General features: G+C 53.2%; 11 protein-coding genes across 11 annotated transcripts; 5 read left to right on the forward strand and 6 right to left on the reverse strand.

Annotated features, from left to right (window-relative positions):
• Positions 1–639: 639 nt before the first annotated feature.
• On the forward strand, positions 640–2,521 carry ASPBRDRAFT_174185 (allantoate permease family MFS transporter; the record flags this gene model as incomplete). Its single annotated transcript, XM_067619770.1, has 7 exons — positions 640–808; positions 882–926; positions 988–1,179; positions 1,243–1,388; positions 1,451–1,510; positions 1,582–1,836; positions 1,925–2,521. The coding sequence occupies 7 exons, from the start codon at positions 640–642 to the stop codon at positions 2,519–2,521; spliced, it is 1,464 nt and encodes a 487-aa protein (XP_067480728.1).
• Positions 2,522–2,666: 145 nt separating this feature from the next.
• Positions 2,667–3,837, reverse strand: ASPBRDRAFT_194428 (uncharacterized protein; the record flags this gene model as incomplete). Its single annotated transcript, XM_067620750.1, has 3 exons — positions 2,667–2,719; positions 2,961–3,176; positions 3,243–3,837. 3 exons carry the CDS (start codon positions 3,835–3,837, stop codon positions 2,667–2,669), a joined length of 864 nt encoding a protein of 287 aa, XP_067480729.1.
• A 768-nt stretch (positions 3,838–4,605) lies between these two features.
• On the forward strand, positions 4,606–5,574 carry ASPBRDRAFT_194429 (uncharacterized protein; the record flags this gene model as incomplete). The annotated part of the gene is made up of 1 exon (XM_067620751.1): positions 4,606–5,574. The coding sequence occupies one exon, from the start codon at positions 4,606–4,608 to the stop codon at positions 5,572–5,574; it is 969 nt and encodes a 322-aa protein (XP_067480730.1).
• Positions 5,575–5,638: 64 nt separating this feature from the next.
• Positions 5,639–7,536, reverse strand: ASPBRDRAFT_53671 (acyl-CoA synthetase; the record flags this gene model as incomplete). The annotated part of the gene is made up of 4 exons (XM_067627107.1): positions 5,639–5,803; positions 5,871–7,006; positions 7,105–7,418; positions 7,496–7,536. The coding sequence occupies 4 exons, from the start codon at positions 7,534–7,536 to the stop codon at positions 5,639–5,641; spliced, it is 1,656 nt and encodes a 551-aa protein (XP_067480731.1).
• Positions 7,537–8,230: 694 nt separating this feature from the next.
• ASPBRDRAFT_64216 (exocyst subunit EXO84) lies at positions 8,231–10,925 on the reverse strand. Its single transcript, XM_067628457.1, has 3 exons — positions 10,437–10,925; positions 9,089–10,364; positions 8,231–9,035 (listed from the first exon to the last, which is right to left on the reverse strand). Exons 1-3 carry the CDS (start codon positions 10,834–10,836, stop codon positions 8,636–8,638), a joined length of 2,076 nt encoding a protein of 691 aa, XP_067480732.1. The 5' UTR covers positions 10,837–10,925; the 3' UTR covers positions 8,231–8,635.
• A 246-nt stretch (positions 10,926–11,171) lies between these two features.
• ASPBRDRAFT_53673 (TOM complex receptor protein TOM20) lies at positions 11,172–11,847 on the forward strand (the record flags this gene model as incomplete). Its single annotated transcript, XM_067627108.1, has 3 exons — positions 11,172–11,229; positions 11,316–11,561; positions 11,648–11,847. The coding sequence occupies 3 exons, from the start codon at positions 11,172–11,174 to the stop codon at positions 11,845–11,847; spliced, it is 504 nt and encodes a 167-aa protein (XP_067480733.1).
• Positions 11,848–12,697: 850 nt separating this feature from the next.
• Positions 12,698–15,366, forward strand: gel2 (1,3-beta-glucanosyltransferase gel2). Its single transcript, XM_067619771.1, has 5 exons — positions 12,698–13,182; positions 13,248–13,378; positions 13,466–13,565; positions 13,627–13,911; positions 13,979–15,366. The coding sequence occupies exons 1-5, from the start codon at positions 13,174–13,176 to the stop codon at positions 14,915–14,917; spliced, it is 1,464 nt and encodes a 487-aa protein (XP_067480734.1). The 5' UTR covers positions 12,698–13,173; the 3' UTR covers positions 14,918–15,366.
• Positions 15,367–15,711: 345 nt separating this feature from the next.
• ASPBRDRAFT_122383 (F-box and WD domain protein) lies at positions 15,712–19,138 on the reverse strand (the record flags this gene model as incomplete). Its single annotated transcript, XM_067617505.1, has 2 exons — positions 15,712–18,740; positions 18,799–19,138. The coding sequence occupies 2 exons, from the start codon at positions 19,136–19,138 to the stop codon at positions 15,712–15,714; spliced, it is 3,369 nt and encodes a 1,122-aa protein (XP_067480735.1).
• A 535-nt stretch (positions 19,139–19,673) lies between these two features.
• ASPBRDRAFT_504662 (MRX complex nuclease subunit) lies at positions 19,674–22,382 on the forward strand. Its single transcript, XM_067626549.1, has 2 exons — positions 19,674–19,822; positions 19,871–22,382. Exons 1-2 carry the CDS (start codon positions 19,807–19,809, stop codon positions 22,246–22,248), a joined length of 2,394 nt encoding a protein of 797 aa, XP_067480736.1. The 5' UTR covers positions 19,674–19,806; the 3' UTR covers positions 22,249–22,382.
• ASPBRDRAFT_504676 (acyclic terpene utilization AtuA family protein) lies at positions 22,382–24,475 on the reverse strand. Its single transcript, XM_067626550.1, has 2 exons — positions 24,070–24,475; positions 22,382–24,021 (listed from the first exon to the last, which is right to left on the reverse strand). Exons 1-2 carry the CDS (start codon positions 24,322–24,324, stop codon positions 22,516–22,518), a joined length of 1,761 nt encoding a protein of 586 aa, XP_067480737.1. The 5' UTR covers positions 24,325–24,475; the 3' UTR covers positions 22,382–22,515.
• Positions 24,476–25,017: 542 nt separating this feature from the next.
• ASPBRDRAFT_28724 (pyridoxamine 5'-phosphate oxidase family protein) lies at positions 25,018–25,834 on the reverse strand (the record flags this gene model as incomplete). The annotated part of the gene is made up of 2 exons (XM_067622547.1): positions 25,018–25,362; positions 25,442–25,834. 2 exons carry the CDS (start codon positions 25,832–25,834, stop codon positions 25,018–25,020), a joined length of 738 nt encoding a protein of 245 aa, XP_067480738.1.
• Positions 25,835–25,940: the final 106 nt, after the last annotated feature.

Below are 25,940 nucleotides of genomic sequence, written 5' to 3' on the forward strand. Positions count from 1 at the left end.
GCCAACTGGTCTGAGCGACGAACAAGATTCATTTCTGGCATCGCAACTCTCGTCCGAGTCAGCCAGATGACGTTGAGCGGGCTGCAGATGGCGTGCTTTCTCCTCCAAAATACACCACTCCGAGCCTCTTATTCAGCTCTTATGCAGTCACCAACGGTCGTGTCCAGAATATCGACTGTTCAAGTACAAGATCAGCAGTCTGCACATCATTTACATGGCAACATAATTCCTCACCAAGCATACTATGCAGGTTCTAAGTGTATCCAGGTAGTGGGTCTGGACTATCAAGCAATATCCATCATCCTCAGGAACATCTATCTACCTTTGAAACCCCCCACACCCCCAAACCTTGTCAACTCTAACTTCCTGACTGCTCCACCAAATTCGCCATCAACGCTCCAGATTGCGCATCGGCTCGTGGGTGCAAATATGCCATAGCAGGCAAGGATTATCCCGTCGGGACCCTGTCAATGCCTTCTATTGCGGCAGCCATGATGTCTGTCCCACGTGGAGGGCCACATTGGCGTGAAGTTATATAGTCCTGTCTCGTCATGGAATCTGGTCCCCTTGGCATCGCAGCATTTTAAGGCACTGTCAGAAACAGGAACCCAGTTCATAGTACCTCTGCAATGAAGCAGTATGGCATCTACTCCTGAAAAGACAGTAGAGGCCGATGAAAAGGCCGCCTCCCCGACCACAAGCAGTGTCGCCAATATCAATGAGAAAGCTCTACTTCGCAAACTAGATTTTCGTCTTCTTCCACCATTGACCATCTTGTATCTCTTGTCATTTCTCGATCGCAGCAATGGTATTCCCCTCCTTCTCGTACTACTATCTGATTAACTTTATATGAATCTAACGCGTACTCCACACCCCTACAGTGGGAAACGCACGACTCGAAGGCATGGCCACCGAGATCCATATGTGTATGTGCCCCTCACTCATATTACTACATCACATAGCAATAAATACCAACAAAAAAGATAGCAGGAGACCAATACCTCACCGGCTTAACTCTATACTTCATCGGCTACGTTCTCTTCGAAGTTCCCTGCAACATTGTCCTCAAGAAAACGACACCTCGCATCTGGCTCCCCACTCTAACATTGGTCTGGGGCGTTGTGGCGACGCTTCTGGGCGTGGTACAGAATTATGCGGGATATCTTACTTCACGAACCGGTACATTATCCCCTCTGATCCAGTAAACAACATGGAAAGATGCTAACAAACGTTCCAAAACAGCCCTAGGCATAGCGGAGAGCGGCCTCTTCCCAGGAGTCGTCTTCTACCTATCGATGTGGTACAAACGCAACGAGCAACACTACCGCGTAGCACTATTCTTCAGTGCAGCTTCGTTAGCAGGTGCATTTGGAGGGATTCTCGCATGGGTTAGTTCTAACCCCCTTCCCCCTTTTATCCTCCATTGATCTATTAACAATGGTGACCACAGGGCATAGCCCACATGGATGGCGTAGGCGGCTACAGCGGCTGGAGATGGATCTTCATCCTGGTACAACCCTATCCCTCACACTCACGCCCACATGAACAGAACAGAATCCTCTAACTTGAGGAAAATAACAGGAAGGCCTCCTAACAGTCCTCATGTCCATCGGCGCCTACTTCTGGGTCTACAACTACCCAGCAACAGCGGAATTCCTAACCCCCGAAGAGCGCCAATTCATCCAATTCCGTCTGAAGAACGACAACGACTCCACCCGCGACGAACAATTCACCTGGAGTGCTGTCTTCGACGCCTTCAAAGACATTAAAGTCTGGTTATACGGACTAGCCTTTCATACAATGTCGCTACCCTTGTATACTCTATCTTTATTCATGGTGAGCTATACACCCCCATCCGCACCTTCCCCCCAAACCAAACTGCATATCACACCCACTAACACCACCATCTATTCATAAAATCTAGCCAACAATTATCTCCGAACTAGGCTACACAGCCGCCCAAGCCCAACTCCTCACCGTCCCACCCTACGCCGTGGCCTTCATCCTCACCATAACCGTAGCCATCCTCTCCGAGCGCACGCACCGTCGTGCACCCTTTATCCTTCTCTCCACAGCACTAGCATGCATAGGCTACATCCTCTTACTCAGTGACCACCGCCCCGGGGTCTCCTATCTGGGCACGTTCTTCGCAGCCGCGGGGATCTACCCGGCCGTGGCGATCGTATTGTCGTGGCCGGCGAATAATGTCTCGGGCCAGACGAAGAGGGCTATTGCGAATGCGATGCAGATTTCGATTGGGAATCTGGGAGCGGTGTTGGGGACGCAGTTGTATCGGACGGAGACGAGTCCGAGGTATTTCTTGGGGCATGGGTTTGCGTTGGGGTATTTGGTGGCGAATTTGGTGGTGGTGTGTGTGCTGTGGGAGGTTCTGAGGAGGGAGAATAGGGTTAAGGCGGAGGTGCGCGAGAGGGAAGGAATGGAGGCGTTGATGGGGGATGTGGGTGATGCTGAGGGGGATTTCTTGGGGGATAGGGATCCAAGATGGGTGTTTCAGACGTAGTTTAGTCGATGTATTGGGTCTAGATGATGGAAAGCTATCATATTCCTGACCCTAGTGGTCTTTCTGAATAGTCTAACTAGGATGTCTGCTATCTGGGATTCTCAGTTCTGGAGGGCTGATAGAAGCTAACCTAGGTAACCCTAGCTCACACCGCTCCTGGATCACTAGCTGCTTGGCTGTCAAGTGGCATTGCTCCAGCTGTTTCAACTATGTCAGTAACGTACTATTCATGCAGAAATGCAGCAATCGGCGCACGAGAGTGGAAATAATACTCACTAATTCGAGCGCATCGAATCAAGATACTGATACAACAGACCCTCCTCGTAATGGGGGTGCAGAATCTGCTCCATGCAATAGAACGTAGGATCCCTTTCGTCCTTCCAGAAGGTGCACCAAGTAGCAATGGCCTTTGCAGACTCCCAGTAAGCGGGGTACTAACCACTCTGACTCCAGTCTGTAATGGCCGTGATGTACCCCTTCTTATCGACGATGATATTACTAGCTTGTAGATTCCCATGAGTAATAACAATTTGGAGATCACTTCGGGATAGTATCTCGCTGATAAAAGGTCGGAGGCCAATCATTGGAGCAATTGCGTCTTTCTCAATGGATACAATGACCTCATTGTGAAAGTCTTGTACACTTTCAAATGCACCTGGTCATGAATCAGCATATTGCATTGGAACTAAGCGGTTGTGATATACTATATACGGAGACTGACCTCTTTCCTCCCAAAACCTCAATATGCGATCAGTCACCGGGCCACCTTTGAACGAGCCGACATATCTCTCATTGGGCATTTTGCGCAGCTGGACAAATATGTCTTTTAGCCGCCGTGTAATCTCCCTTTTCGTAGCTCGATCAAACTCATTCCAGTATATGTTCAGTGGTTGTCCCTTCACGCTGCTCATAAAAATATATGTCTCGTTTTCCGACTCGTATTCGTTTGGCTCATCTACCCTCCTTTTAAAGGGACCCCAAGTGTAGCAAGCCAGGAGCTTAGGGACTGGCACCGCTGGGGCATACCTTTCGAGCCAGAGGATGTTGTTCGCTTCGTGGACGGTGACATTGGCTCCGTATTTCAGCGTCACATCGGGAGACACCTCCACAGTCTCGACCCTCGTCGTCCCGTTTGTGGGGATTCCTCTATCGTGGAGCTCACTGGGATCCAGTGCTTTATAGTCAGGGCAGATATAGTGGGCCGTTCGCGACGGTAGTTTCTCTTCGTCTGTTTCTACATTTTCTGTCATCTCGAGGTCTGCTCCAGGGCCGTATGTCTTGTCATCATTGCTTGCTTCCACTTTGTTCTCGCCCATTTCTGTATTTCCCAATACTGATCCATACAGTCCTTCTTCTTTTGATTTTCCTTTTTCCTTTCTTCTTTGCTCAATCTCTGCATCTGCAGTTTTTCTTTCTTCGGTGTTTGACATGATGATAATGAAGAAAATAGGAGATAAGAGTTGAAAGTCTGACAGACAAAGTCTGTGCTCGTCTGGGGAGTGTTTTAGTGAGGGAGAAAGATGGAAAAGAAAACCTAGGGAGAAACAGAGCAATATCAATACAAAGGATGTCGTACAGACCATCAATGAGCGTAGGGGGTGTGGCTTCCAGGCTCGATATCGGCCTCAGCTTCGACAAACGAGAAAAAGTATATTCGTGTATCACGTTATGCAAATATGACTAGAGAAGTGAGGGGTATAGCGCATCAAAGCAGTAGAGTTGAGCGACAGAGAGAGAGAAAGAGAGATTGTTGTACGCTTGTAGGTACGTGAGGGATAAAGGGGAGGCGAGATGGATGGATGAACGTATCCTGAGTTTCCTAATTCGGCAGTCCTGTTTCGTGACCAACAGCGACTTCCCAATAGGGACATCTTTGGCCATGATTTCCTTCTTCTTCTTCTTCTTAATTCCTTCCTTTCCTGATTAGAATGCATCATCTCCTAAGTGTCAAGTGAACGACGATCTCTCTATTCTTGCTACTCTCTTTTGCAACGTTCGTCTCTCTTTCAATTCCATCATTTTATATTACTTGTTCATTCGCTACATCTCCTTTTATCTTATATATCACCACCGTCACACTTCCCATGGCAAACCAGATCGCCCCAATTAGACTTAGATGGTGGAGACCGTCCGACGTCCCCATTATCTACCACCGCATGTGGGTCACAGCCCGCTACGGACTCCCAAAGGGCCTACCACCCCATGCCAAGGGAACCATGAATATCAACTCGCGAGATCCAGAACGCCGAATACTCGTAAATTTGTACTTCGACCAGGAAATTAGCGGCGCATCTCCAGTCATCATCCACCTCAGCGGCAGGGGCTTCTGCATCCCTTCTCATGGCGTCGACGATACCTTCCTTGACTATGTCGCAAATAATGAGAGCGCCTTCGTGGTTCTCGACGTTAATTACCGCCTCGCCCCAGAAAACCCGTTCCCCGCGGCTCTCGAGGACGTCGAGGACGTAGTGGCGTATCTCACGTCGCGTCCCCAAGAATTCGATCTCAGCCACTTGGCTATCTGTGGATTTGGTATCGGGGGAAACCTGGCCTTGGCCATGGCGATCAATTCTCCCCCCAACACTTTTACAACTGTGGTTGCATTTTATCCGGTCGTGGATATGTCGATTTCTGAAAGGGACAAGATTAAAAACATGGATCGGATTGTAAGGAAGAAGATGAGGATGGGGACGGGCGGAGTGATCCCTCTTGCGTTGATGGAAGGGAATCGCAAGCGGTACTTGCGTGGGCACCCTGAGACGATAGTGAACGACTCGAGGGTTTCGCCGGGTCGCGAGAACGACTTGACTAGGTTTCCGCGCAGGTGTTTCTTCGTTACATGTGAAGGGGATCCGTGGGCCCAGGAGACTAGGACTTTGCTAGGTAGGTTGCGGCAAGCCAGGCCTCAAAGTACGACGTTGAGGGGGATACAAATACCTAATGTGGGACATGCTTGGGATAAGTGTAAGAAGCTTGATGCGCATGGGGCGGCCCATAAGTACTCTGCGTACACTGAGGCGGCGCGCTTTCTGAGGAGGGAGATTGATCCCTGAGATTCATGCACTCGTTCTGTTGTGAGGGAACTCTATGTGGTATTATATTTATCTCTAGGTTAGGCTAGGCCAGCTCCGGCCAATATTTTTGCACCAGCGTCTTCTTGTTCACTTTGCCCATGGCGTTGCGTTCAATCGCATCCACTAGCTTGAGCACCGTCGGCACCTTGTAAGGCGCCATCTCTTGCTTGAGCTGCGCGCGCAGACTCGCCAGTTCCAGGGGTTCCGTCTATAACCAGATTAGCATGCACTCACTCAACCCGTAACAATGGAAACTCCATATAAGATGAACTCACCCCAGACCGCTGCTTGACCACGGCAGCCACACGCTGTCCCCATTCCTCATCCGCCAATCCCACGACCGCCACCTCCTGGATCGCATCCAGCCCCAACATCTTCCGCTCCACCTCCAACGCCGAGATCTTATAACCCCCCGACTTAATCAGATCAACAGACGCACGACCCTGGATAAAGTACGCGCCCTGCGCATCCCGTCTGGCCACATCCCCCGTCTTGAACCACCCGTCCTCCGTGAACTCCTTCTGCGTGGCCTCCGGCTTGCGCCAATACTCCATGAAGACATTATCACCCTTGATCTCAATCATCCCATCCTCGTCCACCGCATCAATCACTTTCCCGGTCTCCTTATCCGTCAACCGCACCTGCACGCCCGGCAACGGCCACCCGACGCTACCGTCAATGCGCTTCTCCGTCTCCAAGCCACAGCTAATCGCCATTCCGATCTCGGTCATTCCGAACCGCTCCAGGAGCACCTGGCCCGTGATGGCGGCGAACTTGCTCTTGATCGGGGTCGGGAGCGCCGCGGACCCGCTGACCATGAGACGGAGGGATTGGGCGCCAGAGCGGGCGGCGGCTTCGTGCTCGGTGCCGCGAAGGTGGGTTTCGAAGTAGTCGATGAGACGGGAGTAGATGGTGGGTACGGCCATGAACATGGTTGAGCCGCCTTCGCGCCAGCGCGTCCAGATCGTGGCGGGGTCGAATTTCGGGTGCATTTCGACGGTGACGCCGCTAAGGAGACTGGCGGCGAGGCCGTTGATGATGCCGTGCACGTGGTGCAGGGGGAGCACGTGGATGAGTCGGTCAGTGGGGCTGTATTTCCACGCTTCGATGAGGCATTGCGCTTGGAAGGTGATGTTCTTGTGCGTGGTTACGCAGCCCTTGGGGTTGCTGGTGGTGCCGGAGGTGTAGATCATTAGGGCGCGGCGGTCCAGGAACGAGATTGGGCTGATGGTGGGGAGGGTGATTGGGGAAGTGGTCTGCTGGTGAGGAGTGAGTGGTTTGAAGGGGATGGGCTTGCTGATGGCTTCCTTGAGGGGGGTCTCGAAGTGGGCGAATGTTGGGTGTAGGAGGATCAAAGATGGGTCGGAGTCTCCGATTGTGTAGAGGAGCTCTTTGACTGGGTGGGTGGTGCCTTGAGTTTGGTTGAGGAGGTTAGTTGTTTGTCGCTTGTTTAGTGAGGCGCAATAATGGTTGAACTTGGATTCCCAGGTGATGGTGGTGTGGACATACAGAGAGGGACGGTGACACCCCCCGCGGCCCAGACAGCCCATTGTGTAACCACGTAGTCGTAGCCATTTGGCGTCAGGAAGGCGATGCGGCGCTCTTCCAGGTTTCCGACTTCGGTGAGGCCTAGCTCCTCCAGAATGGCCTTCTTCAAGGCGGCCGCGTCGGCTAGGAGTTGCCCATAGGTGAATTCCTGCCCTTTGGTGGCGTCCACGATGGCAACTTTGTCGGGAGTGTTCTGCGCATAGGCATTTGCTTCCACGAACAAGGGCAGAGAGGGAAGGGCCGTCAAAGGGAGGGCCTGGTGTTCGGCATCTTGCCTGCGCAAGCCATTTCAATGTGAGCATTACTTAGGGTTACAAGTCGGTGCGGAGCAAGGCTCGGGAGCGATACGCACCCTTGTATAGATTGACCATTAGGGGATGTAGTGAGCCCCATGTTGATGGATTAATGTCGCGGCGGGGGAGGAAGTGTACTGATTGAAGGGAGAAAGAGAGATTAGGTCGGAGGAAAAAGCGAAAGACGAAAAAAAGAAGCAAGGATCCCCCAAAGGCAGCCAATGGAGGGGATGAACCCACTTGCTGTCGAGTCTGCACGCAATAATCTTCGTCCGCTGCTTATCGTTCGGAGTTTCACGCGGATTCTGTAGCCGAAACTGTTGGGGTCCGCCGCTCGGCTTCTAGATTTAGGCCCGAGGTGGAACTGCGTCACAGCAATGCCCACTTCATGTTGATGGAAAGCAGTTGCTATCCAGTTGCGCTTTCAGTTGCTGGTAACGGGTGGTAGTCACCTACTAAACTCGTATGAAATAGTTGTCTTTGAAGGACAACTAATGGAGATAGCATCGCCATCATCACAGGTACCTCATGTCAGGTCGTAGAGGTCCTGGTCAGGCACCGTAAGCAAGGCTGTCCGCATACTGACCACACCCTTCTAGACAAGTAGCGAGTCATGCTAGGTAATAGCATCTTGATTGATAACCAAGAAAGGAATGGAATGTGGAGAGATCACTTGAGTTGCCAGCCCGACTTCGAATCGAAAGATCACTGAGTAGCCTATCTTCACGTGATCACACGTGCCCAGGATTGGCTGGATGCCGACTTCGGAGATCCTCCTAGATGCTTTGGCTACTATGCTCTATCTCGCTTCACTAAAATGCTGCAAGTAGCTCAAAGGACAAGTATCTGTGTATCTTTATCTGTACCGCTTTCTGTCTCCCTTGTCTTGTTGTAGGTTTTGGATTGGATTCAAGAAGGTAAAGTATGGGTGCGGGTATACACGAATCCATTGAACGTTGGCATCGCGCCATATACACGACCAAGCTCAGCGTTAGGGTATGGATATAACATCTAGAGAATACATGATAGAAGACACGAACATAGGTCCATTCTGGAGCACTGTGCGTAGGGTCTATGTCAAACAGACTGCTGAGAATAGAAAAGTGCACAAACGAGCGACGCAGAACACACATCATCGAATGTAGCCTCCTGAGGCTAGTGGTAATCGACAGACAAATGGACCAATATACATGCGTCACTTAAATAATGGCAGCTGCCGCTGCAGTGTCTGTTAATCCAGAAATCAGGGATTCAGACCGGGTCATCTGCGGTCGTTCGGTGAACTCTTCGCCCGTCTCCAAGTCCTTCGCGACGAGATCGGTGAAGTCCACGCCCACCTCGGTTAGCCGATCAGCCTGCTCATGCACGATGTCAATGCATTTCTGCCAGACGGTTGTACCGCGTTGGACGCTGCTGAGCTGGCGGGTGAGCAGGGCGTTGAAGCCGTCGAGGTGGTATTTTGCCCAGCGGATGCTGGCGCTGGACATGACCGGCGGAAAGCACTGCTGGTAGATGCTAATGGTGTTCTTGATCAACGTGAAGTAGACGTAGGAGATCTGGAAAATGTAAAGAGGGAGGTCACCCTCGAAGACGCAGGCACTGCAGAAGGTTAGTGATTCACGCTGCTCAGCGAGCGGGACAAAGAAACATACCGGATCCGTTTGGAGACGATTTCCGAGCGGGTTTTCAGATACGCTTCCCGGGCTTGATCTTCAAAGCCCAACCGCGTAAGCCAGGAGACTCTCGTTTTGGTCGACACAGGAAACGAATGGGTATCCACGAGCGCTCGCAGGAGAACCTCCGCCAGGGTGGCTGCACGCTCGTCAACCTTCGTGTTGATCACGTCCTGCGCGACCGCGTTGCCCTTCAGGCCCTTAGCGAGCTTGCGAAGCCGCTCGACGTTGGCCACAGCCTCCTCAAACCGCTGCAGGGCGATGTCAATATCCAGCTCGTCCACCTGCCCGTCAACCCAGCGAAGATTCTGTTGCTTTCCGTCCACATCGATACGCACCTCCGGCTTGTCGCGGGTGCTTTCCCCGCCGTCGTACTGATCCGGCATGGGGGAATGGGAGGGGCGCCGGACGCCCAAGTAGCCGAATGACTCGGTAGATTTGCTTGCGGCCTCAGTCTCCGAGCGGAGAGTACGTCGGAGGTCCTCGACGGTTTTCCGGAACGTCGCGAGCAGTTCCCCTTTAGCCGAGCTGTCGCGCTTGTCATGGCGATAGGTAAACGGCTTTCCACCGACGCGGACGTTGATCGCATTTGCTATTCCCCGGTCTTCGGCTTCATCTCGGGCAACCCCCGCGGAGAGATTAGCACCAAGGTCGATCATATCGACGTCTTGTAAGGGCCAGCACTCTTCCGCGACCAGCTTTGTGGGGACCGGCCCACGATGGCTACTCTGGTCAACTCGCTTGCGCTTCTTCGCGGCGATCAGCAGGTGGTCGTTGAGCAGCACGATGTGAACTGGTCGCCTGGGCTTCCAGGTTGCAGAGTCCAACTCTACCCAATGGCCCGTCTCCATCACAATGTGTCGGCCGGGAACCACCGGTAGGAACTTCTGGGAGCCTTCCACCGTCTTCCAGAGGGTCTGAAGTTGGACGTTCCACATGCTCTCCAGATTAGCCACAGAACTGCGGTTGGCATTACGTTTCGGCATATACTCGTCAACGGCGGGGGACATGGGATTCGGGGTGTTGCCGATGGTGGTCTGTCCGAGCGCGGTGGTAAGCTCCGCCATCAAAGTGCGGAGGGTCCGCATTTCCCCCTTGAGCTTCTCCGCTTCCTTACTGATCTTGATGAATTGAGTGCGATTCTGGTAAACATTCTGCTGCAAATCGGTGGAAGTTCGGTTTTTGACCTTCCGAAGGCTCTTCTGATACGCCTCGATTTCCTCTTCCGAGGCATTGGCGAGCAGGTTGGCAACGTCTGACGTAGATTGGTGCCACGTTAGCAACCATGGAATGGGGGGTACGCGAGGACATGTCGGGCGTCACTCACACTTATCAACTGGGAGGCTAGGATCCCGAAGGGCATTCAAGTCCACCTTGGGGGGCCCAGAAGACTCCGTGGACGGTCTTCGACTCGTCTCGGGTGGACTGAGCCCGCCATACGTGGCTGGTGCCTTGGGCAGGCCCGGCACCGGCGGAGCGCTGACATCGAAGTCGGGGGCCTGATTAAAACGAGTAGAATAGCGGCGCTTGACTAGATCCGAGGTCGCACCCTTCGAAGGGGCCTGGTCTAGGGATGTCGAGCTGGGAGAGGAAGTGTTCTGGCCTGGAGCACTGGCACCCTTACTGCCGTTACTGGTCGACGAAGGGCCGGGTATGGGCTTCGGAGCACTGATCTGGGGGCGGGGCCGGCGCGACTTGCTGCGAAGGGTCAAGCCACGGCTCTCCATGACTGGCAGAGAGTCTATAAGAAAAATAGATTGAGCCTGCAATCTCGTGGAAGGGGCGGAATGTACTGAGAAAGAGGAAGTATAGAGAGAAGGGGAGTATGGGAGGCAGCTCAAGCGGGACAGAAACCCCGAGGCGGAACAATAATGATCCCGGCAAAATTATCCGGGCAGCAAAAGAATCGCCGTCATCTCTTCACGTCCGCTTGTTTGCCTGTCTTGCTTCAGCTCAACCACTCCGTTCCCTCCCCCCCGACGTCGTCTCTTTCCTTGGTGGACTCGCCCTTTCGCCTCTTCCGTCTCTTCCCCATTACTCACATTCCAATCAACTTTCCATCATGAGGACGTCGACTTTGGTGGCCGCTACTGCCGGCACAATCGTCACCGGCCTTCTGGGTAAGGACACCAGCCCGGCCATCCACGGAACCATATACCGAGGTTGTCCAAACTAAGATGCTGATCGCCTTAATTGCCCTATCTAGCCTACGCCGTCTACTTTGACCACAAGAGACAGACCGACCCGGAGTTCCGCAAAGCTCTCAAGAGGAACAACCGCCGTATGGCCAGGGCTGTCAAGGAGGAGGCTGAGGCCCACGGTGCCATGCAGCGCGAGGTCATCAAGAAGGTCGTGCAGCAGGCCAAGGACGAGGGCTTCCCTACGGACCTGGAGGAGAAGGAGGCCTACTTCATGAGCCAGGTTGCTCAGGGAGAGTCTCTTGTTGCCGAAGGTATGCATTTCCCGACATGATGCGCTTCCGAACACGTCCCCTACACCCTCTATGAATTGGCAATTCACGTACCAACCGCACTACAGAACCTATTGAGGCTGCCTTGTGCTTCTACAAGGCCCTGAAGGTCTACCCCCAGCCTAAGGACCTGATCTCCATCTACGACAAGACTGTGCCCAAGGAAGTGCTGGAGATCCTGGCCGAGATGGTCGCTCTGGACTCCGGCCTGAAGCTGGGCTCTTTCACCGGCGAGAGCGCCGCCCCGGAGAGCCATGGTGTCGAGTAAATTCGACCCCAGTATGACTTCTGATCCCCGGCCTCCCCATCTCTCTCCCTCTTGCTTCGTTCACCCACCCGCCCTTTTCCCGCATCAGAACCTTGGCCTTGAACGTGTGTCTTCTATAATCTCCGGTTCACGCTGGGCCGTGGCCTGGTCCTCTGGCAGCGACGGACTTCATCGGAAATCACTGTCCGTCTGCCTGTCACGCTTCTCCCCTCTCCGTTACTCATGTACTTCCGCACCATTTCCTTTCCAGATTTCCCTGTATATGTGCATTGTGTCTTGGCCGCCGACCTGGCGGGCATTTTTTGGAATTTTTCGGCGCCATCACTGTGTTGTTTCTCTTCCTCACCTTTTCTTATTTTCCAACCGGGCCTGAACGGACGGCAAATGATCCGAGTCACTGGGGCCGGTAATATCTTCTTCCCGCAGTTTTCTCACGATGGGATGAAAACGGGGGTATGTATTCTTAGACGCACGAACATGTAGTAGTTGAGAGTGAACGAGTCACTTGAGCACAAAACGACGATTTGTTTGCTGCCTGAAAGAAGCGGATTCACAAAGTGTAGGTGAGCTGTGTGATGATGTGGTGATTCTGTGAGTGTGTGTTTGTTAGTAGTAGTCTGCAGTGCACGGATATACTCTGTCGGTGGTAAGCAGCTCCGAACTGGGATTAGTTAGACCAAGCCAGCATGCGTAATCCCCTCCTGAGCTTCACCCTCTTTCATCTTGGGAGACCCTCTTAGTCAGTTAGTATATTCTTAGTCCGTTAGTCGCCTGACGGTGCCAGGGTACTGGCAGGGTTTCCAAGGGACAGGGAAAAGGGAACAGGCAGGATCGGCCTTGAAATTGGCTGGTCTGAGGCACGCCGTCGGGCTGATGGGGCGGTGGCAGGCCAATAACACCAGCAGCGACGGGGCTATTGGCGAGTAGCGGAGATTAGCGGTGCTTCGCGACCTCCACTTGGTTGGCGGTTTCAATCAATCTCGAATCGCTGGGAGATTGGCTGCCTCCTGTTGGTCCCTGAGGGTCTTTGGGGGTGAAGGACCAACGACTAGTACTTACCGTCGCTGCCTTGATTTTTATAGCCATGAGCATGTCTCACTCCGGCCTCTTTCTTCTCGTGCTTCCCTGTCCAGCCTCTCACCCCCCGCGCGCTTTCCTTCGTTAGCTGCCTTGTTTTGGGATCCTATTCCCACGTCACTCATTTTTATACCAATCGTTGCTGTTTCGGATCTTCCTGTGGAAGACTCCATCCTCTCCTTTAGTTTCTCTCTATACACTATATCCTTCTTGAGAGTCGATATTTGTCGCTCCTGAAAACGCCATAAAATGTTCCCCGTGAGTCTTAAAACGATAGCATTTAGCGAGTATAGAATCGGTTGCTGACTGACCGTTTGGTCTAGACGTACACTCAACTCTTCGCCGCGGCTTGCGCTTTTGCGACCACCGCCAACGCTGTCACTCCCATTGAAGTCAAGGGCAAGGACTTTGTCAACAGCAAGACTGGTGATCGCTTCCAGATCCTGGGTGTCGAGTAAGCATGTCCCTCAGTGCCGGAATTATTCCTTTTTTTTTTTTCTTCTGCGACATCTGCTGACTATATGCTCGCTTCGCGCAACAGCTACCAGCCCGGTGGTTCCTCTGGCTTCAGTGCCACCGAAGACCCCCTGAGTGATGGAGACGCCTGCTTGCGCGATGCTGCTCTCATGCAGAACCTGGGTGTAAGAATCCCTCTCCTGCTGGATCTCTCTTGCTGTCCCACTAACCGTGGGGACCCTTTAGGTCAACACCATCCGTGTGTACAACTTGTCTCCCAATGTCGACCACAGCAAGTGTGCCTCCATCTTCAACGGAGCGGGTATCTACATGATTCTCGATGTGAACTCCCCTCTGACCGGTGGCTCGCTCGACCGCACCAACCCTTCCAGCACCTACAACGCTGTCTACTACGAGCAGGTCTTCGGTGTCATCGAGGCCTTCAAGAACTTCCCCAACACTCTGGGTTTCTTTGCCGGTAACGAGGTGATCAACGAGCAGAGTGTCTACGAGACCCCTGCTTACGTTCGTGTATGTTTCCCCATTATCCCGTTGATGTGGTGTGTAGCTGGGCATGGTTTGCTGATTCTCTCTCCAGGCCGTCGTGCGTGACATGAAGGACTATATCTCCGCCAACGTCAACCGCTCCATCCCCGTGGGTTACTCTGCTGCTGATGTGCGCCCCATCCTCATGGACACCCTTGACTACTTCGAGTGCAACCTGGAGAACTCCACCAGCTCTCGCTCCGACTTCTTTGGCCTTAACTCGTACTCCTGGTGTGGCGAGTCTTCCTACAAGGCCTCCGGCTACGACGTCCTGACTGAGGACTTCTCGAACGCCTCCCTGCCCGTTTTCTTCTCCGAGTACGGTTGCAATGCCGTCCAGCCCCGTGTCTTCACTGAGGTGCAGGCCCTCTACGGCAGCGAGATGGACCAGGTCTTCTCCGGTGGTCTGGTCTACGAGTGGACCCAGGAAGCCAACGACTACGGTCTCGTGGCCATCAACAGCAGCGACACTGCCACCCTGATGGTCGACTATGAGAACCTGATGAAGCAGTACAACAAGTTGGACATGAGCAGTATCGAGTCCTCCAACTCGTCCCAGACCTCCAAGGAGGCGGTGACCTGCAGCTCTTCTCTGATCACCAACAACACCTTCCTGAACTCTTGGGACCTGCCTACCCGCCCCTCCAAGGTCGCTGACTGGATCAAGAACGGCTACAGCAACGCCACCGTCGGCAGCCTCGTCTCCGTGTCTTCCACCACTATCCCCCAGACCATCTACGACTACAACGGTAACAAGGTCTCCAGCGTCAAGTACAAGGTGCTGTCCAACGATGAGTCCAACACCCCCGGCAACTCCACTTCCCTCACGAGCAGCTCCAACAGCTCCAGCACCTCGAGCTCTAGCTCCAGTTCCAGCTCTAGCTCGGGCTCCAGCTCCGACACCTCGGGAAGCAGCGTCAATGCTGGCCTGTCCGCCCCCTTCATGGGTGTGCTGACCGGTGCCACTCTGTTCGCCGTCTTCATGCTGTAGATCCGCTTGCCTTAGACATTTTTGCTGTTCACTTTACATTCTGCATCACCTTTTTTTTTTTCGGATTAGATTATTTCCCCCATACTGTTCCCGGTGAACCTGTTCTTGCCAATTATGACCATGACCTTTTGCCCCAGATGGGTGTTTGTTCCACGTGTATAGAGTGAGGTCCCCCTGAATAGAGCCAAGTGGCAGTGGGCAGTTTGACTCGGGATATGATTTCGACGACGTTTTAATACATCTACGTGCTGTATATATATATACCTTTTGCATGATTCAGTTTCTGTAGCATCCTCTTTTGGTACCCTAAGAGGTTGTTCTTCTAATCAATATTTATTAGTTATGTATCGTTAAGGAGCTAGTAGTAAGCACTAGATAATGTGCTCATGTCAGCTGATGTGAGCAGATCAATCAAGTGTCTCTGGTTCCTCTTGTCTGGTAAGCTCCATCCCTGTGTCTCACAGTAACATGCAATCAACTCAACTTCTAATAACAATTTCTAGTCGTTGAAGAGATGTTTACATAGTCCTAGTATATGCACTTCAACGAGATATACTATAATAAACCAAGGTATCTACTAATTTATCAGCAATAACATCAGCCGAACGATAGTATATTCGCAACCCCAAATGACTGATATACCATACACAGTTCATATACTTCGCAACACAGCATCAACAGTTCAAGCACATCGCGATAGATAACATACAACAACGACGATATCAACAAATAGCACAGAAAACATATAATAGATAGATCTATTATATCATATAGTTCACAAACAAAGCTTTAAGCTAAGCTCGACCCTTCCCTTTGTCCTTCCCAGGGGACGGCTGGGCCCATGGTGACAGTGTCGGATACTCCTCTGTCGGGTTGTGCTGGCCTGCTTGACTTTCCGCTTCTGCAAGACTCAGCTGGATCGCGAACTCGAGATCATCGATTTCTTGTTGGCGACTGCTTTCTGCGATGGCTGGGCCTGACAAAGACGGGGAGGGCGGTTCGAAAGGACCAGTGTCTGTGTCCGGGTCGGCGCGGGGCTTGCTGTCTTCGAGGAGACTAAGACGGATGGCTTCAGCAATGTCGGGCTCGAGGTCGCCGTCAGCGAAGTCTTCGTAAGGAGACGACGCGGAAGATAGATCATCTGGTGCGACGGAGCTGTCGATTGGCCCGATGGTGTCGCTGGGCGAGGTGCTCACTGCTGAGCTTTCGATTACTTCACCGCGTTTGTGGGCTTCGCTGGAGTAGGCCTCTTGGCTGAGGAGTTGAGCGTAGGCGAGCAGCTGTTCTTCGTCGACGTCTGGCCCGAGAAGGTCCACGCCGAAGCGGTGGCTGAGGTGGGCGCGCTCCTTTTCGTCGGCGATCCTTTGGCGTTCCATTTCGATCTTCTCATCTTCGATGTAGTCCTTGAGTGCGCCGCGTCCGCTGGTGCTGAAGCGCTGACCTTCAGGGGTGGAATTGCTACCCCGAAGGCCGTGACGGAGCCGACGTTTGCTGGACTTGTATTGGTCGGCACCGGAGGAGCTGTAGGACCAGTAGCGCAGGTGGGTTCCTAGGGCGACCATGCCTCGTAGGACGGTTGGATCGGGATCGAGGCAAATAGCGCCTGTGGCATAGAAGTTGTTGCCAACACCGTGAATGGACGCCTCGGCTTGGACAAGTCGACGACGCGCGCGGGAAGAGAATCGCGAGTTGATGGTCCGAATTGGCCGAGTCGAGGAGGCAAGGGGATCCCAGGCCTGCACAAGACCATCGTTTCCACCATGGACCAAGTACAGTGAGGTCAAAGCGACACAAGAAACTTGAGGAGACTCCGTTTGGATGATGCGAACGGGCGAAACGTGATTAATGACCTCGGAATTCTTCGACGTGGGCGATCGGATGTCCCATACAAAGACCGCCCCCGCAGCTGTACCCACGGCCAAGTAGCGTCCCCGCTGACCAGGCACCTCTGCATTGCCAGGCGATTGCTTCATGTGCGGAAGAGGCGAAGACGTTGCGGAAGAGAGTGCGGAGTTGCCCGACATACCAATGAGAGGATCTTCATCAATGGTCAACAGAGCATAGGTCGAGAGGTCCAAAGCACTCGTAGTGATCTGGATCGACTTTCTGTCGCCAAAGTCGAAATCCGTAATGCGCCATTCGGTGTTTGATGTTGAGCAAACAGTCTCACTCAAGTGACTGGAAGCGCGAGACGGAGCCATACTGCTGGAGCTGCTCACAGAGGAGAGGATAGGAGACTTGACGGGACCACCAAAGAGGGAAGGTACAGGTACGTTATCCACGTTTCGAGATCCGTGAATCGGTAAAGACGCATCATGTCTAGTCATCTTTCGCGTGTATCTGCGGATAGAAGCTTTCTCATCATCTCCTACACCCGGGGAGATCACAAGGAACGATTCGCCGGCTCCGTGGCCATCGTCTCCAGCGAAATCGACCTTCAATTCACGTCTCATATTCCAGCCCTCGCATACCTTCCGGAAATGCTTCGGCTTGAAGGACAGAAAGCGCTCAATCTCCTTTGTCTCTGCAGCTACCTGTTCGTCGTTGAGCTTCATAGCATCCGATGACGACCGAGGGCTGTAACTGCCGTCGACTGGGTCGCGGCTGAACGGATCGAGCCGCGCAATGCGTCTGCTCAATTCAACAAGCTCCCAACGGACACTTCTGCCCGTCTTCCAAGCGAGCTGCTCATACTCCTCAGGAGAGAGTTTTGTGGTAGGCACATCAGGCTGTCGCGGGAGGTCAGAGAGGTAGAAGACTTCTCCTAAGGCGTTCAGGACAGCCGCCCAAACCCGCCGACGGGATTGACGTTTGGGAGAATAGCTATCATCAACCGCGATGGAGATGATGGGGACACCAGGACACAGCACCCATTTAGCAGTCACTTGACCCCTCTCATACCTTTTCTCATAGGTGGGGTGTGGGCCAATAGCGTAGGATGTGAGAACCCCGGTGGAGGAGCCTGACAGCATCGCAACCAAACCGCCAGTCATCTTTAGGAGGTTAGAGGACTTCGCAATCCACACCGCAGTAACACCGGTCGCAATCAAGTTGAGCGCGGGAATTCCTAGACTAGGCTGCGAACTGGAATCCGCAATGCCCAAGAACCTCCCGCGTTGCTCCGTGGTCGAGATGAAGTAAGTACGACCTTGAGGACATGCTTCGCCGTAGATCATACCGTAGGGCTGACTGACATCCATGCGATTAGGAGCTCCAACAAGGTCACCAGAGCCTAGCCCATACTCTGCATCTCCGGGAAACAGGTCTGCAAAGTGTCGAAAGAACTGGTGATCAGACAGGCCCCATGTACCGACTTTCACCGTTGACGGATCGCTAGCCGACGCGAAGCCTTGCTCCGAAGCGCCATGGATGAAGAGGGGTTCCTTCTTCTTGACTTCCGACCCGAAGGAGCCGTGCAAGTGACTGACAGGATACAGAAGCTGTGAAGTATAGGTGGCTACTGCGCTGCCGTTCCGGACGCTAGCCGCTCGCACCGTACCGGTTTTCTTGGACGGTTCGAACTGCGCCGGCTTGCCTCTGGATAGCGATCGGAGCAAGCGGGTTCTTAGGATGTATTCACTCCTCCAGGATGCCAGAGCAGTCAGCCTAGAGAAATACCGCTTATCAGACGTCACTGTTTCCAAGGACTTCGCTGCAGAAAGCCACGCGCCATCCTCGACGGTGTACGGGCCGGGGAAGTAGCGAGAAAAAGCAACTCTCCATGCGTGAGGTGTCGTGACGAGACCATGGAAACGGCGAGACACCAAGGCCATCGAGGACAGAGAAGGGGGAGGTAGGTGCGACAGAATGTGCGTCAGCACCTCTATCGGAGTGAGTTTGTTAGAATGACGTCCAGGGCTGCAGATGATGGGATGACATACCATTGGGGAAGGCATCCAGGGACAGACCCGAGTAGCTGGAGGGCTGCTTCTTCCTAGACTCAACTCCCTCCACCTTCTGCGTCAATGGAGCGACGGTATAGTCATACTGACTGAGTGTGTCGTTGAACGGCGCAGACTCAGTCGCCTTCAAGGGCGTCTGCTGGCCGCCCTCGCATGAGTCATGACCGACACTGGAGTCCCCAGACTTCTGATGGCGAAGCCCAGAGACTGGGTGTTCACCATGCGAATCATTTCCATGCTGAGTAGGATTAAAGGGCACTTCTAAAGAGGGGTCTACCGAAAGCGAACGGTCGAAAACTGCAGTAGGCTCGGATTGCATAAAAGAGTTTCGCGGGGTAACTGGGATATTGGAGGCGACTGAACCAGGGACGAAATCTGGATCAGTCGGACAGACAAGAACAGGCGAGAGAGAGAAAAACGGCGAAAACCTGTGACGCGATACGATGCGATGAAAGGTAGGACGAGATGAACGAAGAGGGACAAGAGGGGGAGGACAGAAGGGAGGAGAGAGAGAGAGAGAGAAGAGAGTCACAGGCGAAGGAGGACGAAGACAGTCCGGCGATCCGACGAGAATCGACGGAGGGGAATCCTGTCGGTCGCCTCCCTTTCCAGGCAATCAATCAGCGCTCGTCCTCCGCGCGCGTGCTGGTCACGTGCTCACGCGCCGTCCCGCGAATGGCTTCATTTCCCGGCATTTCTCGCCATCCACGCAGTAAGTAGTATACATCATTATTCTATTAAGTGCTACTCCTCACATTCAACTTACGTGTTCCTTGATTCTCAGCATGATTATAGTTGCTTCTGACGGCCGTTGATCCATCCGTGTTTCCAGGCAGCATTCCTCTACGGTAGCCTGCAGGCTACTTAGTAGTCGCCTGTAATATTACTCTTTTGGGATTCCTCATCTGTCCTTTCTCTAAAATTGCGTTCTTCAATATCAGCACTTCTCCTATTTTCTTTCAAGTTCAAGTGTATTTGTTCTTCACGATGCCCAGATTAGATGGTAGGTAAGAATACCTCTCAGCCGACTGCCCGTTACTGATGGATCCAGACTCGGAAACGATCCGCATTCTCGTCTCAACAGACAATCATGTCGGATACAATGAACGGGATCCCATTCGTGGTGATGACAGCTGGAAAAGCTTTCATGAGGTGATGTGCCTGGCCAAGGAACAAGATGTGGACATGGTGCTCCTGGCAGGCGATCTCTTCCACGAAAACAAGCCATCGCGCAAGTCTATGTACCAAGTTATGCGCTCCATTCGCATGAACTGTCTGGGTGATAAGCCTTGCGAACTGGAGATGCTGAGTGATGCGAGCGAAAACTTTCAGGGTGCTTTCAACCATGTAAACTACGAAGACCTGGACATCAACGTGGCCATCCCCATTTTCTCAATTCATGGCAATCATGATGATCCGTCTGGTGAGGGACATCTGGCTGCATTGGACCTACTTCAGGTGTCTGGGTTGATAAACTACTACGGACGGACCCCCGAGTCGGACAATATCCAAATCAAGCCGGTTTTGCTACAGAAGGGGCGCACGAAACTCGCCCTTTACGGCATGAGCAACGTCCGCGATGAGCGTCTTTTTCGCACATTTCGTGATGGCAAGGTCAAGTTCTACCAGCCCTCAATTCAGAAGGAAGACTGGTTCAACCTGATGTCTGTCCATCAAAACCATTATGCACACACGGAAACAGGCTACCTGCCCGAGAATTTCCTTCCCGAATTCCTGGACCTCGTCGTTTGGGGCCACGAGCACGAATGCTTAATCAACCCGCGATTGAACCCCGAGACCAAATTCCACGTTATGCAGCCAGGCTCATCCGTGGCAACATCACTGGTTCCTGGCGAATCAGTGGCCAAACATGTAGCCATTCTCAACATCACGGGCCGGGAGTTCAAGTGTGAGCCTATCCGTCTCAAGTCCGTTCGCCCATTCGCCATGCGCGAAATCATCCTCTCCGAAGAGAAGGGCGCGCAAAAGCTTGCCCGCAAGGAGAACAACCGGACGGAAGTGACCCGGCTTCTCATGGAGATCGTCGAGGAACTGATCAAAGAAGCGAAAACGGAATGGCTAGAAATGCAGGATGAGACAGCTGAAGATGAAGAGCTAGAAATCCCACTACCCCTAGTGCGACTGCGCGTCGAAATATCAACGCCAGGAGGAGGCAGTTATGACTGCGAAAACCCGCAGCGATTCTCCAACCGCTTTGTAGGCAAGGTAGCTAACGTGAACGACGTCGTCCAATTCTACCGCAAGAAGAAAAACACCAACAGCACACGCAAACCCGGAGAAAACGACGTCGACGAGACCAAAGTCTCACACCTCTCTACCCTCGACACCGTCAAAGTCGAACAATTAGTGCGCGACTTCCTTTCCGCACAGTCTCTTACCATCCTCCCACAAAACTCTTTCGGCGACGCAGTCGCCCAATTCATCGATAAAGATGACAAACATGCCTTGGAAATGTTCGTGAACGAATCGCTCGAGAGCCAAATGAAACACTTGCTAGCCCTCGATCGCGATAACGATCTAGAGGAAGAAGAAGTGGCAGAAAGCTCATTACAAAAAGCCATGGAGAGATATCGCACTCAAATGGAAGACATGTTCACTCGCGGTATTAAGAAACGCACTCGCGGCAAGAAGCGCTTTAAACCCAAGCCTGATGGCTGGGACACCGAATTCGACGGTGTCTGGGAGGACCAGCCCGGTGCTCTCATCCACTCCGACAACGAGGACGGCGACCCCAACGAAGACGTCGCCGGCGAGGATGGCGCCGAAACACCCACCACCTCACGAGCAACAGCATCCACCCGCGGCCGCGGCCGAGGCCGTGGCGGCAGAGCTACCACCACTGCCGCTGCAACGCGCAAGACCGCCACCACAAAAGCAGCACCTGCTACTGCTTCAAAGAAAACCACGACTGCTACGAAGAGCCGCAAACGTCGCACCGTCTCCTCTGACGAAGAAGAGGATGAGGAAGAAAACAACGACGTCATAATGCTAGACGACGACGATGACGACGACAACGCAGCCACCTCCCTCCCCAATGTAGACGAAGAGGACGATGACGACGACGAAGACTCCCTCTTCGTCAAACAACCCGCCAAAACCACCACTAGATCCCGCAGGACAACAACAGCAACAGCGAAAGCAACAACCAGCACCAGCACCAGTCAACGCCGCAAGGCTCCATCTCCAGCTCCGTCATCCAATACAGTTGGAGGAACCGGACAAGCTACGCGTCGAACGAGGGGGAAGCAAGCGACCCAGACAACGCTAAATTTCGTGGGTTCGCAGACTAGTGTGCGAGGGACGGCGGGGTCTGGTAGAGCGACGAGGGCGACGAGGGCGGCTAGTGAGGATATTGAGGATGACAGTGATGCGTTTGAGCCGATGGCTAGTAGTGCGAGGCGGAGATAGATAAGCCTTTTCTTTGCCTGGGGGTAAAAGGAAAGGAAATATCAGATGTTGCATTTATGGCGTCAAATGATGATATATAGTCCATGGATGAGGGCTAATTACGAGATACCACAGACTACAGATCACTAGTTCGATTCATCGGACACAAGCATAACAGACATTGACTCGTAATACTGACTACCCTACGGACTACTATCACGCTATCCCCATCCCACCCACTCCATCACCCATAACAGGACAGCCAGTTCTCAGCAGACTGGAAAAAACCTATAACTTCCCCCTCTCCAAAAACTTAACCGGCAAATCCACATACCTCGCCCTCAGAAACTCCGCCACATTCTTTCCCAGGAAATCCACCGTCGTAGTGACTCCCACGCCTCGATCCAACATATTGCGAAACAAGAAGTGCACGGCCCTCATATTCTGCAACTCAAACCTCTCAACTCTCAGCTCCGGGTTCTTGTTATACTTCTCACCTAGAAGCTCCTTAACCCCAGACACGGACAACAACGACCGTAGCCATCGGTACTCGTCTGCATGGCGGACCCAGAACCCGCAGTTCGCGTCGGGACCTTTATCGCCGGACCGGGCGTGGACGATCCAGCCCAGGGGGCCGCGGATGGTCGGGCCGAAATCCAAAGTGGGGTTGTCGGTGATGGATTGGGAGGGTTGGCGGGGTGGGTAGACTTTTGTAATCGGGGGTGGAGGGATGGTGAGGGTTTGTTGTTGGAGCCAGGGAAGGTGGACTTGATGGTTGATGTCGGATTGGGGCAAGAGAGTGACGTGGTATTCGTAGACGGGACGAGGGAAGCCTTGACGGGTATCGAGGTGGAAGGTCGCACCGGGGTAGCCTTGCATGATGGTGTCAACAATGGAGCGGAGGAAGTTCATGGGGGATAGGTCATCTGCGTGGCGGGCTTGAGCGACGATGCGGAGGCAGACGGTGGCGCTATCTTGGTCTTGGGGGTTCTCGGGGGCAGAGCCGAGGGTTGAGAATTGGAGGCTGGTAAACTTGGAGGAATATGGCGATAGAAGACGGCGGATCTGGGCTTCAAGCATGCGTGCTTTAGATGGGATGTCGAGGCCTACGAGGAAGTAGATCGCCTCCGCTTGGAAGCCTCCACGGGCAGTGATGCCGACTTTGGTGGTTGGCGGTGGTGGTCCGGAGCGGACGCCGTGAACGGCGACGCGGTTGGGGCTGATTTGCTCGAAGTGGATGTCGTTTAGGATGGCGGTTACGTCGGAGTTGAAGTACCACGGGCCTTGGATCTCATATAGGAGCTGAGAAGAGCAGGTGTCGATGGTGACGGCGCCTCCGCGCGCGTAAGATTGCATGGTAATGATCACTTTGCCCTCCGGGGAGATCTCCGCAATGGGATATCCGATGTTGGCCCAGCCGTCGGGACCGAGGTGTTCTAGGGCCTTGAAGCCGGTGAAGTTGCCGCCGCAGACATAGTTGCTGCATTCGATGAGATGGCCAGCCACGAAAGCGTTGGCTAGCTGATCGAGGTCAGTGCGATTCCAGCCATGGAACCAGTGCGCAGCTCCAATGACTGGGGACGCATCGGAGACTCGTCCGCAGAGTACGATATCAGCTCCTTGCGATAGAGCGGCAGCAATCCCGAGTCCTCCCAAGTAGCACTGAGCAAAGATGGGCTCGAATGGCCAATCGGAGAGGGATTCGCCAGTATAGATGTTGGTGAAGGCGGATTTGCCCGATGACAATGCAGCTTTGACGGTTGATAGGACTTGGTCACCAGAGACCCATGCTACCTAGAGTCATGTGAGCATAGCTTTTTCAGAGGTCATCTTGAGAGCGACCTTGAGGTTCAGTCCTTTTCCTTCCACCAGCTGTTTGACCGCATTGTAGAGGCCCTCTGTGTCTGTGTTCCCAGCATTCACTGCCACTTTGATGCCGTATTTTGCCAGGTCCGTGAGGGCCGGGCCTAGGGCCTGGAGAAACCCGACTTCATAGCCTGGTGCATCGATCGTCGAGGATTCAGGTGTCCCTTTTTCTTTCCGCTGCTGCTGTTCTACTGTACGAGCAGCTGATGCTACCATATTCGCCTCGCTCATGTAGTCGGCAATGATTACATCGACCGGGTCTTCAGGATAATTGCGAGCGAACTCGGCGATGGCATGGCGACGGTCAACATTGGACCCGGAGGCTCCTATTTCCGTTTGATCAGTTGACTATAACCAGTTTGGGCTGCGTCTCAAGTAGATCGACGTACCAGCTATACGAACCGAACGTTGAGCCATGATATACTATTAGTAGATGACCTCACCGCTACAGTACGACTGGTGTGAAAGTCGGACAGAAAGAAGGATAACCCCTTTGGCCATGAATTAAGTAAGTTTATATAGCTATCCCAGGTTCATTGCCGAGCTAGCCAGTCCCATGGAATGATAGTAAGAAAGCTAGACATAGTGTGAGTTCCTCTCCAAAAAGATGCCGAGGACATTCGGTTGTCTGGGACAAAGATGCGGGGATCTGCTTTCACCTGCCGCATTTGCGGTCGGATCGACCGGACAAGAGAAGATGCACAGGCTAAGTGAAATTGAGTTACGCAGGCATAGAGATCAACAAGTCGCATTAATGCGTCACTATGCGAGAGCAGCCAGTTGAAGGAAGCTGAACCAAGCAAGAGAGGAGTATAAGACCAAGTCACATGCGGGTCAGATGAGCGGTCACGCCCCCAAGCCGGCCAGCTCCAAGCTGGTTACAAGCGACAGACCTTGTTCAGGCCATTTCATTTCCCACTAAAACTACACGTAACCCGCCCATTGCAGGATAGCCATAGAGACAAACAGCATTAGAATGGAGGTCTTTACCATCTCAATTTCATCTCTGTGACGACGAGTCCAATTGCCCAATTGCTTCACCCAGACGAGTTGATGGTTATCCTTTAGCGCCCTGTGTAGCCCAGGTAGCCCGTCAAGACTTCGTACGTTCCACTCTTTCTGGTAGGTGCGAAGTTCATCGGACTGGACCTTCTTGCCTGTCCAATAGCTCAGGGTATCGCGATCTTGGAGATACGGCTTGGTGTTGTTGGTTTCGGGATCGACTTGCAGGGACAATCGCGGGACGCCGTAACCACAAGAACGTTGAACCTATAGCCCGTAACATCCATCACATTCGTGGTTAGCAGCGTATCTTGCTCGGCAGCACTAGGAGGCGTCGGGAGAGAACCTTGAAGACATTCAGACGGATGATCGCCCGCGCTCCGGTCACTTTCTTGCCTCCCATCCGCTCGAGGTAGGCAGAAAATTCAGGCTCGTCGCATTCGATCACTGATGCGGTGCAGAAGAAGCGCACGATGCCTGGCGAGGCATCAAATGAGCAGAACATGACGGTAAGTCGGCCGTTCTCCCGCACATGACAGATGGTCTCACTCCCTGAGCCCGTGGCATCAACGTAGGCTGCCTCATTAGGACCTAGGATGGCGAACGACGAGTCAGGAAAGCCTTTCGGCGACACATTCACATGTCGTCCTTGCAGAGGTGCAGAGGCCACGAAAAAGACGCTTTGGCGCAAAACCCAGTCTTGAAGCTCTGGGGTGATTGATGGCCAGAATGTCGGCATGTTACGGGTGTGAGCAGCAGGATGGTATAAATGGCAATCAGAAGCGAATCAAGAGAGCAGCAGGCTGCAGCACCGTAGCAAGAGGGGGTGGTGTGAAGCTAGGGGC

The sequence above is a fragment of the Aspergillus brasiliensis genome (genome assembly GCF_001889945.1).
Source record: "Aspergillus brasiliensis CBS 101740 unplaced genomic scaffold ASPBRscaffold_4, whole genome shotgun sequence".
Classification (NCBI taxonomy): Eukaryota; Fungi; Ascomycota; class Eurotiomycetes; order Eurotiales; family Aspergillaceae; genus Aspergillus; species Aspergillus brasiliensis.

Coding starts and splice junctions, on each gene's coding strand:
- ASPBRDRAFT_64216 (XM_067628457.1), bottom strand. CDS start 10,836: ATGGAGAGCCGTGGCTTGACCCTTCGCAGCAAGTCGCGCCGGCCCCGC. Junction 10,365..10,436: donor TAGCCTCCCAGTTGATAAGT/GTGAGTGACGCC, acceptor AATCTACGTCAG/ACGTTGCCAACCTGCTCGCC. Junction 9,036..9,088: donor ATCGTCTCCAAACGGATCCG/GTATGTTTCTTT, acceptor AACCTTCTGCAG/TGCCTGCGTCTTCGAGGGTG.
- gel2 (XM_067619771.1), top strand. Junction 13,379..13,465: donor TTCCAGATCCTGGGTGTCGA/GTAAGCATGTCC, acceptor TTCGCGCAACAG/CTACCAGCCCGGTGGTTCCT. Junction 13,912..13,978: donor AGACCCCTGCTTACGTTCGT/GTATGTTTCCCC, acceptor TTCTCTCTCCAG/GCCGTCGTGCGTGACATGAA.
- ASPBRDRAFT_504676 (XM_067626550.1), bottom strand. CDS start 24,324: ATGAGCGAGGCGAATATGGTAGCATCAGCTGCTCGTACAGTAGAACAG. Junction 24,022..24,069: donor GAAAAGGACTGAACCTCAAG/GTCGCTCTCAAG, acceptor ACATGACTCTAG/GTAGCATGGGTCTCTGGTGA.